This window comes from Hetaerina americana, unplaced genomic scaffold (genome assembly GCF_022747635.1).
Source record: "Hetaerina americana unplaced genomic scaffold, ioHetAmer1.1.p SCAF_1, whole genome shotgun sequence".
NCBI lineage: Eukaryota > Metazoa > Arthropoda > Insecta > Odonata > Calopterygidae > Hetaerina > Hetaerina americana.
In genome coordinates, this window is record NW_027286069.1 from 115,725,932 (window position 1) to 115,745,796 (window position 19,865).

Here is a 19,865-nt window from a genome sequence, read left to right on the forward strand (position 1 = left end):
AACTTGGGAGACCTGGTTTTCCTCTCTTACAATTACACCATAACCACATTTCAAAAGATTCAAATCTACTCTCAACTGTCCAGTGCATCACTGCACTACATAGAGCTCTTTCATTTTTTTCTCAGCAAATCATTATTCATAACTTACATTACATCATCATATGCAGATTGTTTTTAGTTAATCGCTGGACAGCTCTTTGTCATCCTCAAGATCTCTGTTAATACTGACAGCAACAGATGGTACAACATCTACCCAGATGGACTGAAACATTTTACAGAATTTCTTTCTGTGATGAATACTATCGGTGTAGTTAAGTCTCCTTAGATAAAAGGATTGGTAAGAATTCAGCAATCATGCATGTAAATTGGCTGTATTGGCAATCTTTTAATTTACATGAAGCAATTCATATGGCAATAATTTTCTGGGTCATGTTAGAGATTTCGAGGACTTGCCCCAAAATGCAAATTTCAGCTAAGTTTTAACAACTTAAAAATTCTTCATTACCTGATATTACGATGTTTAGTCCCCTATTCGATTGACATTCTACATCTCAATGCCGTTATGCTGTGATGGCAAAGCTTTTCTAATCTCATATGAAATCAGTAAAAACCTTGCCTTTCAAAAAGTAGTATTAAAACTAATGAGCACCAATGTATTAATAAAAAAACGGTGTGACAATTACTTTAAATTCATAAGATTCTTGATTTTATGAGAAATTATACATGTTTAACATAGCCATGAACGCATGGCTTTTAGCACGTTGGTAAGTTACTAAAATACGTGGAATGAGGTCATTGACTTGCATCACAACTATTTCACTTATAAATAAATACATCCTCATATTTAAACAAAAAAATTGTAACTTTTCCACGATATTAAGATTTAATCATATTCTTATTGGAGTAGCAAAACATTCTTGAGCACAAATATGAATTTTCACATGAACCCTTGCCAAGTGAAATTGCTAAATTAGGTGCAAAAACTGCCCGACTATTTTGCTGAGAAAAATAATACAATATTAAGTGTCCGTAAATAATTGAAATTCATTCTTATTGAGAGAGCCTCAAAAATAAATAAATGAATTAGTAACTATATTCATAGCCACAGTAACAAATCACTAAAGAAAAATGGTGGTATTTTAAGGGCCAAGTCAAAACAGTTTAATTGCAAAAATACTCCCGGCCATCATTACAAATGACCACATGGATATGAACTTGAGAATAGAAAAATTGAGGTCCAACATTCCTGCAGCCGAAAACCCAAACAGCCAAGTCTGTGGCCTTATTACGGGAAATGAAATAGGAAATAATCGAGAAAAAATCTTCAACTTTAAATAAAAAGGTTTTAATCATTGACTTTAATTAAGTGAACCTTGTACAGTTACACAATATATTTGAAAAACAATTTTATTCAAATTATGTCAACTTGTGTACACAACTGCAATGGAGTACTTCACTTCAGTTACTAAGAAAAATCTGAAGTTACATTAATTTTGAAATATCACAAGATATATCAAAAACAAAGATACGTTTCATTATGCATCCTAACAAAAAAAACAAATTTTAATTTAGACATTGCAATCTAAACATCAACATTAACATGGTTAAAAACTTTTACACACTCCAAATATGATGCATTTAAATACATAATAAAGTCCATTTTAAAATAAAGAAATACAAGTGAAGTTGCTCAGCAACAAAAGTTACAACAGGCAGATAAGACCAATTTACAATAACAGTAGCTGCAGAAAACATTGTGAAGTCTAAAATTGCTCCATGATAGATTTTTCAAACTTGGATAAGTTTGTAATTTAAATACTAATCAGGTCCTTCTGAGGGACTCAGGCTCACAAAAATATGATCACAGTCAAATATAGCTGACAATACTTAACTGACGTGGCTCACTTTTAAAAAATAGAAATTAAGTCCTATTTCACCAGAAAACATGAACATTGGGTCACAATTTTGAATACCAATGTTGTCTAACATAAACATGAAACTTCTACTTCATAATTTCTTTGAGATATCACTGAAATGTTAAATATAAGCTACATTGATTTCATCTTGTTATCTGAATTTCATAGTTCCCACAGAATAGAAGCTATTATTCCCTCCCCAATCGGGATACATTGTGCAGAGCAACAATTGATTACAACATAAGATGAGATATTATTACAGAAATCAAGTCAAAACATTCTTTTACTAAGATTTATAATTTATTGTTCCAATAGTTTTCCTAAAGCAATGCACAAGGACATTCCCATTACCACTGCTTGCTTATCTTTTTAAAACTTTTTAATCGTTGCAATTCAGCAACATCTCAAACGTACCATGACCTTTCTTCTTACGTCAGCAGCAGACATTCATCCTACTGAATGGAGGAGGCAATCAGAATCAACAGATTCACATCAATGAGCATAGGAGAGTTTTCAAAGCAATGGGACAGACACTTTGATTTTTTTTAACCATATCCAAACCAAATTAAAGATTTTTACTGTTCTTTATTCATGCACTTAAAATGCATTTACATCAGAAAAGATGACAATCAACAAATCTGACCATGTATATATCTTTTCCTTTGATTTTTTTATTATTTACATATACACATGCTTTTGCTCTGGTAACAGAAATGAAAAAATAAATAAATTTGAATTTCAGAAATTGTTTTGAACATGGTATAAACAAGCATTTCAGCTAGGTTTACTTTCCTTTTTTTCCCAGTTACTGATGTTACTGCTATCAGAAACGCACAACACTGTCATGGTAACTACAACAAGGAATAAATTCATTTTCTCAAATTACTCGGAGATTAACAAGATTTATCTTCGTTTTCCAGAAAGACGGAAACACTTGCAATATTTGTTATTATTATCCTTAGTGAGCTCTCCTTCCCTCGGATATGAGGATCCACTTATTTTTTCATTGCTAGACACAGTGCATCCAACACATTTTAAAATAAAAATGTCATCATTGCTTCAGCAGAGATTATGCACACTGCTAGAAATGTGATACAAGCCAGATGGCCAAACACAATTAAAGAAGACTAGGAATGGAATTCACATACATATGAAAGAATCCATATTCTTAATACACTTCAAGTTGTGCTGCGCAAACACACTAATGAGAAAAATTGAGAATGGGGTGAGAAATCAAGACTTTCGCAGACTTTTATAAATGTAATGACAGAAGACTGATGGCTCACTTCTATGGTTATGTATTTTGTTATAATTATTTTTTCAACTCTCTTTCACTGACCCGTTACTGCATCAAGTCACACATGGGGTTCATCTTTCACAACTTCCAATACATTCCTGCAATTGCTAACAATATTGTTCAATGAATTAACCTTTTGGTACTCCAAATTACACCAACAAAGACTTTTTAAAACTGATCGTTGAGACTACTGTTTAAGATTAAATGCCACCAAAATGTAACCCTGCAAATACTCTCCTGAAATTTGAAATTAATACTGAAGAACTTATATGTTGTAAGGGATTCCAATAATTCATTCAACAAACTTGTGCTCCCATGTTCCAGCCCTAAGCAGAGGAGATAACAAAACCAGAGGAATTATCCCCTTTCGAGAGGACATTGTTAAGTTCCCTACAAACCAACTCAATCTCACAACCATTCATTAAAAAAAAATCTCATTAATTAAAAAGAGATTATTCCCCTCATTCTGCTCACTTGTATTCCATCAAAACCATGTCTATCATTCAACTCAAGCATCCACAAAAAAATTTAACATCCATGCACACAAGCACTCCTCAAAGCAAAAACAAATCGGGTTACATTCAGCAACGACGCCCCGTCACCACGTACGTACCACAACCTTCAGCATGCTAATCTCCCATCAGTAAAAGATATAACACCGATCTAATTTATGCCCTCCTCTGTGGAGATTTGCTCAACCCCCTCGATACTTTTCCGAACACACCACTCCTCTGACCCTCCCCATTGCAACCCTTTGCCAACTCCATTCTCACCGATATTAGATCTTTTTTCTTGTGTCTACCAGAAAGTGTATCCACCTTCAGAGCCACCCGTGAGAAACGAACCCTTCTTCTGAGTGATGGCTACATTGTGGCCTGCCATGGCCGCTAGTTGGGCAGCATTAGCTGCCACGCCTGGGGGTGGTGGTGGCATGACAGGCTGTGCAATCCCATCAAAACGAGCACCAGCATCAAATCCATTCTGCATCATGAGTAGGACGAAGAAAGGGGAATGTGAAAATCACAGAGACAACGGCAAACAGAAAATTAATAGCTAAGTATAGTTGATTCTAATCTATCGGTAAAATGTTATAGTTCACTTTATACAAAATTATTAACTTCTTATTCCTCCCATAACTGTGCCTGCCCAAACGAATGCCACAACTATGGAAAGAAAATCCATCAGGACATATTTTCGTTCATTGAATGAAAAATTACATATTTCACATAACTAACATTGCTTTCTTTCAAAATACAATAACGAAAACACCATACAATAAACTAGAGGCATTGAATTTTATGAATAAATATGATTTCGGCTGAAAATAAACTAAATAGGGAATAATATTTATTGAATCATTTCCAAGAGTTAAGGCTGATTTGGATGGACACAGAAGTACACACTGACAGCTAAGTAATGAGAGGCATGAACCTAACCTATTTTAAGAGGCCAAGGGCCTGTTACATCACGTCCTTAAATCATGCACTTACATAATTTCAATACTTAAAACTAGTTACCAAACAAACTGATGAGTATGATTTATTTTTAACCGAGATATAAATTTGTCAATTTATTAACTTCAAATGATTTCAATATCCACAGATGTTCTTCCTAAAATATAATATACAATAAAAAACTTAAACAAATATATTTATATTATCTATTTAATAATTACATTTATAAATTTAAATACCCTCAAATAACGATCTATTAAGCTTTTACATAATTAATTATGAACAGTAATTTCAAGAGATAAACATCAATAACAATACATGGCAGGTATTCTAATTACCTGTATTATCCCAAATTCACGGAGTTCTGTATGCAAAAAACTATTGCAATGATAGTTTAAATTACTCTCACTGTATTAGATTTATTCTGATTTCATTAAAATTCATACACATAAAATACCAAATTAGGAATATTCGTAAAACACTTGCCTCACTAAAGAGGATTATTTGGCTCTAACATAGTATCCTAAAACAACAATATTAACTTGAAATGTACTGATTGAGGACCGTTCACCTCCTGTAAAGATATTTATTTTTTGGCAAAAGAAAATAACGGAGGAAATGTATAATATGTACATACATATATAAAAAGAGGCGAATTGGTAAAAATGACATTTGAGCCATGGGAGACCTATACCATTTACAGTACGGGAGCATCTATTACTATACAGAGTTCATTCAAAGGATGCTTGTAGGCGATAAGCAAGTCACAAACAAAACTTAGATTAAAACATAACGACCTATTTTTCTCTAACCAGAGCATTTGCTGATACCTATTAAGATATGGCATCTTTGCGAATCAAGAAACTTGTCAATCAAATCCAACAGAGGATTTTGTTTTCCTAAGAACTCCAAATTCATACCTCAATACCCAGATCGATACAATCAATGAATCCCAATATATTCTTCCTTTGAATATGTTGATCCCCAAAAAATATCAATGAGGTTGACAAATAGTATTAACTGCACATTTGAAACATCCAAGGCATTGAGAGAGACAATGTTTACACAAATACTGTTACCTAATACATTTTCTCCAAAAAATTAAGCAAGAACAGACGTGGTCTGAGCAAAAAATGCACAAACTGGTGCAATCTGGTGGCCATGACGAATATAGCCCCACTCACTAGAGGTGCTAGTTGCCTTAGGCTCAATGAGCCATCTGTGCTCAGCCGATTGCTGAGTTGTGCATATGGTGCCAGTTATATTAGTTTATGTTGTCATTGTTTTCACTGTTTGTCGAGAATGGAAATTGACGAAATCATGGGGCAACGAATCAACAAAGTTTTTCGGTGAAGTGGGGTAAAAGTTATCAAGAAATTACTGATATGTTGACAGCAGTTTACAGTGACAATGATCCGAAGGAAACATCTGTTTTCAGGTGGATTAAGTATTTTAAAGATGGGCCGACACCACTCCATGCAAGGCCCGGACGACCTTAAACAACCTGTGTTGAAGACAACATTGATCGTGTGCCACCCCTTGGCCTTACTGATCGATGACTGTCCGAATGATAGCCGATGAACTGAATTTAGAAAAATCAACAGGGCACACTATTTTAACCCAACATGATGGATGGACACTATGGCAAGGCACCTGCACATTCAGCATTGATTGCTCGTCAGTTTCTGGCAAAAAATTCATTCGCCAGATCTCGCCCCCTGCGATAAAGTTTTTATGGCCTCAGTATGTATATTTACTGGACAGACCTCGTATAAATGAAACACTAAGATTTTTAAAAAAGCCCAGGTATTACTTTAACATTTGGCTTTATAGGTTAGGGTGGAGTTCACCTAGTTTATTACCAAGCCCAATGGCATGTGAAATTTACTAAGTAAATTTTACAAAGCAAAGAAAGAGAGCAAGGTCCTAATTCCATGTGTACTGCCCGTGGCTACCCGGGAAGGTCTCGTATCCAAGAATCACACAGATTGGGTAAAGGATTGGCCTTTTCTTGGAGAACATGGATAAGACCCAAGGAGATAGATCCTTCAAAAAGAGAGGAGATTATCTACACAATGGTTATGAATTCTCAACAATGTTGAAAGGTTGCTTGGATGAAGGAAAAGCAACTGGAATGTGACACCAACGATGATATAATTTTTGAAAAGGAGAAAGATTTCCGCTGGCCTCATTAATAAGATGTCAGGATCATCGTGGCCAAAGTAGATTTCAGGGGAGCCATGCATGGTTCGAGAAGTTAACAGGAAGAACCGTTGCCAATGGCATTGTGACGCAGCAAGCTCCGAGTCAGCAGAGAACTTAATTGCTGGCTTCAAAATGAGCGTAGATTCAGTAAGTTACCCCACACAACATTTTTAATTGTGCTAAGACAATTCTGTTTGAGAAGATGATACTAAACCAAAGATAATTGTGCACCTAACTGAATCGAACGCATTGCCCGATGACAAGGCATGAAAGGCAGTGCCACACTGCTATTTTGCGCGAATGGGAGGGACGATTTGCAAACCAAACCCCTGCTCATTTATCATTCAGGAAGTGCATGACCCTTCAAGAAGTGTCAAGTCCAAAACAGCAGGCTAAAATGTGATGTGGAGGTAAAAGGAAACTTTTGCAGTGTACCATGCGTACGAGGCATCAACCTAATAGGCCATTGGTGAGGCACATCATAAATTAATGTAACGATCATTCCAAATCGCATATTAACCAAATTTTTAAGTGTCAACAAAAACACATGGCTCCAGACAGCTTTCTAGTAAAAAGTGATAAGATATATATCGTAAATAATTAAAAATTTATTTTGATTCTTTTTTGCTTTTACAAACCGGGTTCGCATCATTCCGCGATATAAGAAAAGGTAAACGTGACCCACAATCCTAAAAAATGTGTACACAATTTTCTTTGAATAATCCTTGTATATAATATATTTATATTAGGCATGGATTGCATTATCATATTTTACATTAATTTATGTGCAAAAAGTTGTTGAACTAATTGAGTTATTTGCTTTATCAGAGAGATTGTGGAACGGTTTATATTCCTATGAAGTTTCACTGCCAATATACCAGATTAGGATTCTAGATAAAATGAAGAAAGAGACTATAGGTTCTCATGGATAATATTTATAGGCACTCTCCCTTAGGACACATGAGTAATAAAAATTTATTTCTAATTGGCAAACCTATTTAATGTACCACAGTGAATCAGATATTAAAGTGACACTGAGTTGAGGGGGATGTAATACAGTGGGTGCACAAGCCAAAACCCAAAGAAAACCAATATTTAGTCTATTGGATTAGGTACTATAACATTGCACTTCTATTTCATTATAGTTTTTAGAGTTGTAAAATTCACCTTGCATAGAGTATAATAAAGGGAATACTAATGAAATTGAGAGTATGCTGTTATATCAGGCTAGGAGTAAGAGATATATCATTGCGCTAAAATGAAATTTCATTGGGCTAAAAGAAATATAATAACCCACTATTAGGAATGAAATTAAGGAACAATTCCAGCAGAAGATGAGAAACATTTATGAATTTTGAGAATACGTTGCGAGGGATGGAAAAAATAGAAAAAAAAACAGAGCAATGACTCAGGCTTTTGAGTAAGAATTACAAATCAATGAGAATTACAGCGGACAAAGAAAATTATAGTGTTGAAGATTACAATATATACAACCTAATTTAATTAATCATCATGATATAACTTAAGCCCTTACTTCAAGATTAAAAGAAATAACCACATTATTTCTAAAAATGGAATATCATCAGTCATATACGAGGGTCATCCGGAAAGTAGTACCCGTTCGTGCCGCATGAAGTGCTGACGACGCGAGTAGCCGCTGGACGAGGTCAGATAGCTTCAGTGGCTTGTCTGCCTTCTCTGAGCCAAGTTGCGTGACGCTAGCATTGCCTGTGTTGTTTCTGTGATTGTTTACAATGTTTAAAAAAATTGAGAACGCCGCCAGTTGTGAAGTGAGGGCAGTGATTAAATTCCTCAATGCAAGAAACGTTCGCCCATGTGATATTCATCGCCAATTAAAGGAGGTGTATGGAGACAATGTAATGGACGAGTCGTCTGTTCGGCGGTGGTGTCGCAACTTCAACATGGGGAGGGGGAACACACACGACGATGAGCGTTCGGGGAGACCGTCTGTCATTACAGACCAACTGGTGAGTTCAGTTGACGAATTCGTGAGGAACGATCGGCGCGTCACAATTGATGACATCTGTGAGCATTTTCCCAATGTTTCTCGAACAATTGTTCATGAAATTGTTAAACACCATCTGCATTATGCAAAAATTTGTGCAAGATGGGTCCCTCGCGTATCTCAATGAGCTGGCGGCGAAGGACTATGCAGCAGGAATACAGAAACTTGTCACACGTTATGACAAATGCCTTAATTTGCTTGGAGATTATGTTGAGAAGTAGTTTAAAGTATCCTCTTTCAAATAAAATTTTTTATGTTTGTTAATATTTACTTTTGTGTCTTTATTTCACGAACGGGTACTACTTTCCGGATGACCCTCGTATTATTAATCTACCACTACATAACTGTGCTTAGGTGGCTATAATTGACTCACCTTGAGAGTATTTAAGTTAAACTACATTTTATAAAAAAATTACTTTTTTCTGCACAACTGAAATATGCACCTAGGAATAGAATTATATGAACTATGACCTATATGCAGTAACCTTAACAAGTTTTTATAGTTAATGCGACAAGATTAATGGGAAATCATGACTTTGAAAATGTTCCAAAAAGCTGAACAATTCAGTGTAAGCTTGAAGTAGACGTCACTCGTCTAACCCCCAGTGAAGTTGGGCACATGCGGTTGGTTCCCAGAATCTGTGAATACCCTTCACCTTAGGCAAAACTTTAGAATAACTCAGCATCTAACGAAAGTAATAAATTCAAGAACTTTTGATAAAAGCGAAACTTTTTCTTAATGCCACATAGATTAGATATAACCATTTTCGATTGGCAGTTCTGAAGAAATGAATAATATTTATATTACAAAGAAAGAATGGACAAATATAAGAACTAAAAATCATAACTTCAAATCAATAAGTTACATAAGACGATTAATTATATTTTTCAAGGAATATTTAGGCAAGCTGTAAGTCGACACTACTTTAATTTTGTGTAATTTGTGTTTAAGTTATGCTCCCATACCTTTGGATGTGTATAGACTAATGATTTTTTAAGTACGCTCTGAAAGACTATTGATGAGTGTAAACAAGAGAATTGTCATGAACATATTATCAGTATTGTCCATTCCTTTAAAAATTAATAAACATATTGCATATAAAATATTTCTGCATTATTCTCACTTTGGCATCAATAGATTTGCTGAACATAAACATACTTTACTTCAAATCATTAGGATCATACTATATTTAAAAAGCTTAATCTTTACCAACCACAATTTTAATCTCAACTTGAATTAATTAAATATCCATTACACAGAGTCAACAAGAGTCGAACAATTTTTTAAAGGAATGCTAATGTTTTAAGTAAAACCCTACATTAAACATTATCAAATACATAGTGTTTACTCACAATTCTTTGCTAAGTAGGGCAATAAAAATAGGATCTCACATTGTCCAAATAGTATTGAAAAATCAAAGACAATGAATGACTCACGATTACTGCTTCGGCCATCTTAAATGATCTATCCATGAAAAATGGTTCAAGTCATCACTATTCACTTGTATTTCAAAACAGACTTTAACTCTCCTGCTTTTGAATCAGAAAGTAAAAGAGAATACAAACATAGAGAGATGCAATTGCTTAGGAGCAGAGTGTGCAGACTTTTTGAACACGATCAAATACTCAAAAATAATAAAATAAGACTTGAGTTTTGAAGTTATTTACCATGGAAAAATATTAATTATGTTATTATATTGATTAATTTTCCAGAGATAAAGAATATAGATACCACAACCATGTCATTAAAGTTATTATCATACCAATGTTAAAAAAATGTGCAAAAGAATGGAATTTACAATACAACTCCACACAATGCTACAATTCACTTTGTAGGAAGATAAAATCCGCTAAAATGCAATTACCTCATTAATCGACACTTTTTCAGTGTAGTATTTCTCTCAATCTGAAGCACTGTTTCTGGGGAATCACAAACAGTTGTGTCCTATATGTACTAGAGAAGCAATGATGGCAATATTTCATAATTATCTTAAGTATATGCTTGGCTGTGAATAACAACATCCTCTGCAATCAAATTTGTACCAACATTAGATACCATTTACCCCAATCTTAGTGACATAACATCGATTTGCTGTGATGGGCAAACAAAAATTTCAGAAGACAATTTTTAACACTAAAACGCACATTAACACATTCATATATATAACACACATCATAAGAAAACGAACGTGCCAGTTAAGAAATAAAAAAAATTTAAATACCAATTAATGCTTAAAGAATTCAAATGCCAAATAATGAAAATCAAGCTGATACATTTAAAAGCTTAAAAAAGTAAGTTGTTCCAAAATGTGCCAAAAAAGTCATATCAAAAACAGCTATAAAACAAAATATTTGGATTTGCAAGTAGTAACATCTGATGAGCGAAGCACTAAGTTGTGGTATGATAATAAAAAAGAATAACAGCCTACATAGGCAACAATAATGCGTAAGCGGTGTTTTTAAAGTGGCACTCAAAATTTCCACCAAATATTGACCAAGCCTAAGGGCTAACCAAAAAGCAAAGAGCTATCAATGCTTCCCAAAAATATACCCCACAGTGAAACATTTAACTTGACAGTAAATGATTGATACAAATGACATAGGAGATGAAGAAAATTGTGAATATTCGGATCATGCACCAAATTCAAAAAAGGCAGCAGCCAGAAGTTAACAAAGCACAAAATTACAGCATGCAACAAACAGCATAAAATAATTCATATTGCCTACCATTCAACTTTAATGACAATTACCTTTAGCACTCGTATTCATAAAAAGGTCAGCCTCTCATTCTTAAACTATAAAAACAGAAAACACTGGGAGGAGAAAACATCACCAAGCACATGAGAATAAGTGTAATGCAAAAAGCAATTATCACAAACCTCTTGTGATAACAGCTGATCTTGACCATTACTCTTCTAACAGAGAGAAGTCTTCCACCATTACAAGCTACAGCAAATTTACCACAAATATTTTAGTGATGCATTTTGAAAATTTTCCAAAAAAATTAAAAATTCTTTTCCAAGTATTAGTATTTCACTTTACAGTCAAATCACCCTAAATGAACTGAAGTTGAGCATTTATAATGTTGAAAGTAAGAAATACCATATTTGCACCGGTCTATGATGATGGCAATGGTGCAAAACCTTTTGAATAGGTAACGAGAAGAGTGAAATTAGCAAGAAGGTCCACTTGGACCATCTCACACAGTTTTCATGCCTTGTTTTTATTCAGCACCTTAAAACCCAAACACACAAATGATAAATATGCAATTACTTCCCTAAGGTTTTTGTGGATCTAATCTTCAACAAACACAAGTGTTTTCAGGGGTGCACGGTAAATGCAATTCAAATTACTACTCAACTTGAAACATCCTCCACTGGGTGCAGTTTTAGTTTTGCCAGAAATAAAAGATCCCTTACTTCTTAACTTCCAGGTGAAAGAACACACCATCATCTTAGAGCCGAGCAAATACAGCATTACATATGGGGATTTCCAGACGTGGATAGGATTTCTCAACAACAACATTAGCAGCAGCGTGTTCATACCGGGATCATAACAGTGGAGCGCAGGGGAGCAGGCTGCATGCCAGGATACGAGTACGTGAGCGATGGATAATATGCCTGCATAGGTGAGTAAACGGGGTAACCAAGGGGGTACCCCTGAGCTGCGGCAGCCGCGGCCGCTGCAGCAGCCTGGTAGTTTTGGGCTGCATAAACAGATGCACCAGTAGTTGGTGGGTACACCTGCAGCAAGTAAGTTGGCAACAAAAACATTTACTCCTACTGCTTTCTTTAAAACTGTGCCAGGTGTTAAATTTACACCCTTTACTAAAAAAATATTACAAATATTGAGAACATCCCATCAGCATGAAATCTCCACACCATACCAACTGCTCCTGCAAGAAAAACTTTTTAATGCAAGTCCACAGAAACTACACATTAATAATGCACTCTTCCCAAATAAGATAAATGATTAATAAAAAAACATTCAGCAGCTTATCCAAACAATACATTTAAGCAAACTTAATTCATGCACTATTCAACAAGTCAAAAATATTTTCCTTTTCTAATTTTGAACAGTTAAACACTTTATAAACATCAGGGTCATGATGCAGTAATGCACGTTAATTTTAATATTTTAAAAAATTACATCCAAGGTTAATCCTCGCATGCATCCATGCACTTACTTTTCAGTACAAATTCATTACTTAATTTCTCTTTAAGTACTTCCCCTGGAATAATTTACATTACAAATTGTAAAAATACAGCATCAGCAAAGCAATTAAACCAATGAATTTATTCAAAAAAGTGTACAGCAAAGCTTACACATATTGACTACTAGGTTAAGAGGTTAAGGAAAATGATTTACAAAAATGAACAATAGTAAAGAGAAGGATAGAGGAAAAAGCTTATTATTATAATCATCTAACAAGCTAATTTATTTAAAAATGTGCTCTTCGAAGTAAATACTTGTTACCAAATTAATTTACCGGTTGCAAAAATCACAAGTTAGAAAAGTGAGAAATCTAGTTGCAGATATTTACATTTTGTCTTAAATAGAAGATAATTTCAAAGAATCAATCATACAACCATTTGGTCTAGGAAATGAGTTATTCTCTCTTAGAGATATAAAGGTTATTTAGAGTGCTTCATACAAATACTGATTTCAATATCACAAGAAAAGAATTACAGCAATGGCAAGTTTGCAGAGTGTTTTACCCTTAATATAAGTACTGTTTCTTTTAATTTGACTTGAGCACTAGATACACAGTACTGAAGTGACATCCCACCCCACCTGCTGTCCCACTACCTGGTGTGTCAGTGACTGGTCGTAAGTTGGAGGTGGTCCTTGAGCAGCGGCTGCCGCGTACAGCTGTGCCTGCGCTGGGAACACTCCATATGGACTCGCCCCAGGAACTGCCAAAATGAATTCCCCTTTTGAGGTATACATTTTCATTCGAGGGAAATATGTTCACTTGTACCTTCATACTACGACAAAAGGCACTCCTGCAAAAGCACAACACTTAAAGAATGGCCATAAACACACGACCGACTATTTCTCATGGCAGGTCTAAAACTATACTACTGAACTTAGGAAACAAGGCACAACAACTACACACAACCAAACTGACGGGGAAACTTCAGTCTTCATAATTTTTTTTATTATTTATGGATAGCCATATAGTTTAAGAAAACATTTTTGGTTTCCAGTTTGGTAGTTTTAATGCAATCAAATAAAATTTGCAAGCTTTGACCATTTGCTATTGAATACCTGGCTAAGAAAACATATGGCATTGCCATAGTGTAGTAAAATATATCAAATACTATTGAGAAAATTACACACAAACTTCGGAGATTGGAGGAGATGATGACTGTGTTGAAGTGTAAGACCAATGGAAATTAGTCCTTAATAAATAGAAAGTGAAATGGTAGGAGGTGGAATTAGGTGAAGTGAATCTTGAATGTACATTAAATACTAAAAATTTATCATTTATCATTAATATTCGAGGCCACTTCAGAATCGGTGAGAAATGCAATCACATCTTGCCTTCAAATTACTTAAGCTGACCTATGATTGATTTAAAAGAATGTTCACTGTTATGGCATAGTTTTTTCTGGCTTAGATATATTTTTATGCACAAAAATTTACTATCCAGAGTTTTCATTAACACAGCATTCATGATGCAAAAAAATTAAAATGTTTTCATGATTTAAAAAAAAACATTTGAAATCACAATGGAACTAAATCAGGTTAGTCCACTGGCGTAATTCTTTGGTCCCTTGCCATAGCAACATCTTCAAAACCCTTACCCTAAGCTCATTAACCTATTTTAAATGATGGAACTATGTTAAGCTTTTGCTGAGAATCAAGATATTGCCTCACTTCAAAGCCTTGATATTTTCTCCAACTCATTACTTTAGGAAGAGCTGAGGGCCTAAGTTGACTGATATGCCACTCGCTAATGTTCTAACTGAAAAGATAGTCATTTGATCATAACCAATAATTAATGGTTTCCAATTAACAGTAAACTGAAATATGTAAAGCTTAAGTAACTCTGAAAAGTAAACACAAAACATTTATTGCCACAACATGCCTCAGGTAATAAAGTGTCATTTAACTGACTAAGTTTCGAGACACTGACTCTGGTCATCAAATCTGGCCTTTTATGTCCTGATTCAATAAAATTGATAATAAAGCTCACAACATAAAGCCTGGCAATATTAGTGTTTGAAGGATCCCCCGTAAAGAGTTTAAAAAAATTATAGTAACTCATTGCACACAATCAATTCCAAAAACTGAAGTAATTAACCCTACCATTTCAGTCTTTTAAAAACAGCAATTGTCTTGAAACCTTATCTCATTAGATGCAGCAAATTACTATTTATCATGTTGTGATGCATTGACATCAATTGAAAATGGTTCATGTGGAAATTTATCGAGTATTCATGAACTTTCAGCTACATGTATTTAATTGACACACTGGTACGTGGCACTGCAATCACATTGAAATGAAAAAAAAATCACAATCCTCCAAATTAAAAATTCTCCCCACAGGTTTATGTAAAATGTTACAGATGCCTAACAGCATAATTTACAAGGAATTACAATTTTGAAAGGAATAGGGTCTTGTAATATGTAGATTTCTCCTCGATTAAGGGAAAAGCAGGCCATTATGTTAAAAATAATCGAATGTTGTCTACACTATTATAATCTCTGGTTGGTTCTGTGATATCAGAGTAGCGATTGAGATTCCATTGCGCTTTGCATTGCAACACGAGAACCTACACCTGCTTTTCTTAAACACGATTTATTTTGGTGCACTTCGCCTCAACAATTAAATACTACGGAATTTACTAAGTATTTTAAACTACTGATCACATTCTCTGATATAGCACGGTCCTCGGGTGTCTGCGTCGAGACTAATATTTCGCGTCACCTAAATTTAAACCTTTATATCGCTGACTTTTAATTCCCTTATAACACAGTATTGATTAATCTGTTACCAATGTAGACACCCGCAAACATTGGAGAAAATCAACAACACTAATGATAATTCAGTACCAACATTAAACAAAAAAACATCGCTTACCCTGTTTTAAAACGATCAAAGAAGCACAAATTCAGTTTAATATGCCTTCGTCGGAATATAATTAGATACATTCCATTTCAAACTGAAATAATAAATTTCATCGAATACGAAGCATCAACACAACCGCATTCGTGCGGTACCGTAATGGAGTTCCTATATCTGCATTACGTCTCGGGAATGTTCAAGAGCAAAGGCACTCCCGGCCAATGCGCGACATTTGCCCTTGACCTACTTCCGAGGATTGCTCGACTACGGCACAAAATTCTTTTCAAAGTAAAATTCCGACGAGAATATGAGGCATTAAGGGTTATTCATTTAAACATTTCATTGAAGTTGACCGGTGGACATTACCCGTTTTAATTTTTAAAAATCGATTGCGCACCGCGGCACAGGACCGTAGTTTGGAGGGGCGAGGCAACAAAGCTTAAATGCTCTAATCAGCTCATACTTTTTAAAGCTATTCCGTTATTAGGCTCACAACGGGTTTCGCTTGATAAACGATTTATTTATCACCGAATGCACACCCCCATGTAAGTGGAGCGTTTGACACAGATAAGACGAACTCAATTTCGCGTCGAGTGAATATTCGGGTTGCCTACCAGCTTATCAATCGCTGCACCAAAAATCGATCGTTAAACCGTAAGGAGATTGTTTCTCCTGACATTAGAATAGGCACCAAGACTTTTTCGGCGGAATTCTAAGAATTTAGAAATGATTTACGTTGCACGTTTCGCCCTAAACACAAGACGATTTCTGTGCATCCTTAATCCTCCCGTAATAATTAAAATTTATAGCTAGAATACAGTTCAGGCATTTCTTGTTAACAATTCCGCAGAGGTAAGGTGACGCAGTGCGAAACAAGTTAATCGGCGACACCCTTTGAATAATGGCGACTACACAAGAACTAAATCGTAGTTTATTCGACGGATGACGCAAGTGAATTGCAAATATGATTAACAATTTCGAAGTAAATAAAAATAAAATTTGGAGTTTTTCAAATAAAATACTTAAGTTAACACTCACCACCATATCCAGAAGGTGGAGCGGTAGGTACAAATCCAGCCTGAGCCTGGCCTGGGTAAGCTGGAATAAAGAAATCTGCCATTGACATGTTGGGCATAACTAATCACTTCTAGAAGGTGGAAAGGTAGTGAAAAGGATGTGGCAGAGGAAGGAATAGACAAGGAATGGAAATGGGTGAAATTCCTCTATAAGAGAGCAAAGTTACGACTAGTGAAGAAAAGTCAACTTTCCTCTCAGACAAGCCAAACCTATCTGTCCAAAAGACAAACTTCAGTACGAGATCTGACTTTAGGAAGGAATGTAAAAGGTTAAACGGGAAGGATAAATGGATGGATAAGGTAGTTGTACATTTATTATTGTGGAAGAAAGTAAGGTAGAGTGAGGGCAACTGATTCTATGCATATTGAATGCAAACTAAAACTTAAAAAGACAAGCACATGCCCGTTCACATGAAAGGAAGTAGTCTAAAGCAGGTATGTTCAGTCCAAAGACTTTTAACTAACATTGAATAGAACTCTAAGATTTAATATGCCTGTGTGGCACTTCTGCAGCATTATGAAAGCCATCAAACTTTTATTGTAACCAAGTGATTTCTAACAGACGTTTTCAAGACTTCTCTTGATATCATTATCTAAAGAGGTCAACCTTAGTTTGTTATGCAAATACTCATGATGAGGCATGAATGAATGGTACTTGAAACGAAATAAGACAAATCTCTCCTAGTTTCCTTCCAACATACCTCACAAGAATCTCAACAATATCACCTTTCCATTCTTTCTAAACTAAAGAATATACAAAACAAAATAAAGCAGACTGAAGCCTTGCAAAAGCAATGTACATTCACATGGTAATGGCCAAAATATTATAAAACAAATTTATTAGTGCCATATAAGAGCAGCAGTCCTGTTACTAACATCAGCCCAAGATGAAATAAAAATGAAGAAATGCAAAAAGCCCAACAAATCACATATGTGCTACAGAAAAATCACAATTTCCATATTTATGCAAACATAGGAATATATTTGTGAAAGGAAAACTGCAAGGAAAGATTATCCGAAAAAGAGTAATTTAAATGCGATTTTTCTGCTACAACTACATTACATACAATACAGTGAGAAGCTCAAAACTACTAGTGTATTACTGGCTTCATGCACGAAACTACAAGCAACTTTGGAGTAAATGACAATGAAATGCCATCATTAAGTGTGAAGTATAAATGGAAAATCTTAAAAGAATGGGAATTAGGTAAATCACGAGAGGTCATGCATTACTGTGGTATCCAAAAAGCCCATTAAATCATAAGAGGAAAAGTGAAATATTAGCTTAAAATGGCCATAGATACATTCAAAAATCATTGCTCTTTTTCAGGCAGAAGAACCAGAATAGCTTTTGCAATTGATCATCCTTTTCATACAGTCTACAGAACTAACGTTGTGCATATTTCTAAGGCACAATTACCAAAATTGTACTTGCAATTACTGAATTAGTGGACCAACATAAATCATGAATGCATGCATTTCAAAAAGAAGAAATGAAAAAACAGCGCTGAATCGCTCAAAAAAGACGAATTAACCCTATCTCCTGAAAATATACGAACATTTCTAACCACATAAAATTCTGATTTTTCTGCCAAGGTCAGTATTAGTGCCAATTAACACTGGTGACACTTCAAAAAACCCATCAAAAACTACAGCATATTAAAAACGGAACGTTGGAATTAATCCACTTTCACAGAGGGTTCTGAAATTCAATTCATCCATTTAATTGGGAAATCAAGTTTACTTCTTCAAATCTATGAAAGACCATAGACCATCTTATTATAATGAACTCTGTGAATGTATTTCAATTCCTTTCTTCCATTCATGCAGTCTTATCACATTATGTAACAAGAAAATAACATATATTGCACTCAATTACTACACTAGGTCTAGTGAAGGAGATTAGGCAGGCAGCCGGTACACGTAGAAGAAGAATACGTTTAATATGATGTCACTTTCTAGAACAGCCAACGATATCCTTCCAAGAAAGATCCACAACAGGAAAGCTGAAAGGAATAATTATCATGTTTACCCTGGACATAGATATTTAACGCATAATTTCTCTCAAGTTGAGCCAGCGGTCAATAAGCCTTATTTGACGTGGTGTTTGCCTACTATGATGCACTTGAGAGTTGTCCTCTGAAATAAAAAACAACAGCAGCACTGAAAGTTGTTGAGATTTGCTTTAGCTAATCATAGATAAATTCAATCCCCAGTGACATCTTTGGTAGGCAAAGAATTAAAGATAAATTCCCCTTTACTGAAAAAAATCCACCAATCATCGACTTCTAATTTTAACTTGTCGGCATAACATATTTCAAAATTATACTTGAACCCAAGCTAATTCAGTTTTCCAAAGATAAAATCATGGCGGCCATAACGTCAGCCTCCGAAAACTCAATATTCACCTATCCATTTGCGGTTCGATATGTTACACTTCAAACCAACTCGTTAACAGAAAAATCGTTTGCATTGTATTTGCCTACTTTAATTGCACATTTTTTGCATATTTACCGAGAAACTCTATGAATAGACGAATAATGAAAATCACAAAAGGAGAACTTGGAAAATAATTATTTCCATCGTTAGCGAAATCTTTTCATCGAGAAATAAAACAAAATATTTGTACATTATTCCACTTAAGCCATCATACCGTACCTTTTTTGTCTGACATAACTAAGATATACGATTCGAGCAGGGAACAAATGTTAAATTGAAGATTTCAATCACGGGAACTCCAAATGGCTGCTCTACAACACTCGTCCTCTCTAAACCGGAAGCTGCACGACGATCTCGTCGTGTACGAGACTGGCCGAG

At 34.9% G+C, this 19,865-nt stretch overlaps 1 protein-coding gene across 3 annotated transcripts; it reads right to left on the reverse strand.

Moving 5' to 3' along the window:
* Positions 1–1,322: 1,322 nt before the first annotated feature.
* LOC139695888 (DAZ-associated protein 2) lies at positions 1,323–19,843 on the reverse strand. Of its 3 annotated transcripts, none has more exons than XM_071594595.1 (5): positions 19,707–19,843; positions 17,011–17,085; positions 13,692–13,813; positions 12,443–12,640; positions 1,323–4,193 (listed from the first exon to the last, which is right to left on the reverse strand). In XM_071594595.1, the coding sequence occupies exons 1-5, from the start codon at positions 19,720–19,722 to the stop codon at positions 4,011–4,013; spliced, it is 594 nt and encodes a 197-aa protein (XP_071450696.1). In that variant the 5' UTR covers positions 19,723–19,843; the 3' UTR covers positions 1,323–4,010. The 3 variants fall into 3 exon arrangements, with proteins under 3 accessions (XP_071450696.1, XP_071450697.1, XP_071450698.1); XM_071594596.1 differs by having other exon boundaries at positions 17,011–17,070; positions 19,707–19,841; XM_071594597.1 differs by having other exon boundaries at positions 13,707–13,813; positions 19,707–19,841.
* Positions 19,844–19,865: the final 22 nt, after the last annotated feature.

What these genes read in the sequence shown, in the direction of transcription:
- LOC139695888 (XM_071594595.1), bottom strand. An exon ending in ACCAGGTAGTGGGACAGCAG is followed by an intron (nt 12,641 to 13,691) that starts GTGGGGTGGGAT and finishes TACTTGCTGCAG; the next exon opens with GTGTACCCACCAACTACTGG. An exon ending in GCTCCACTGTTATGATCCCG is followed by an intron (nt 4,194 to 12,442) that starts GTATGAACACGC and finishes CTCATGATGCAG; the next exon opens with AATGGATTTGATGCTGGTGC.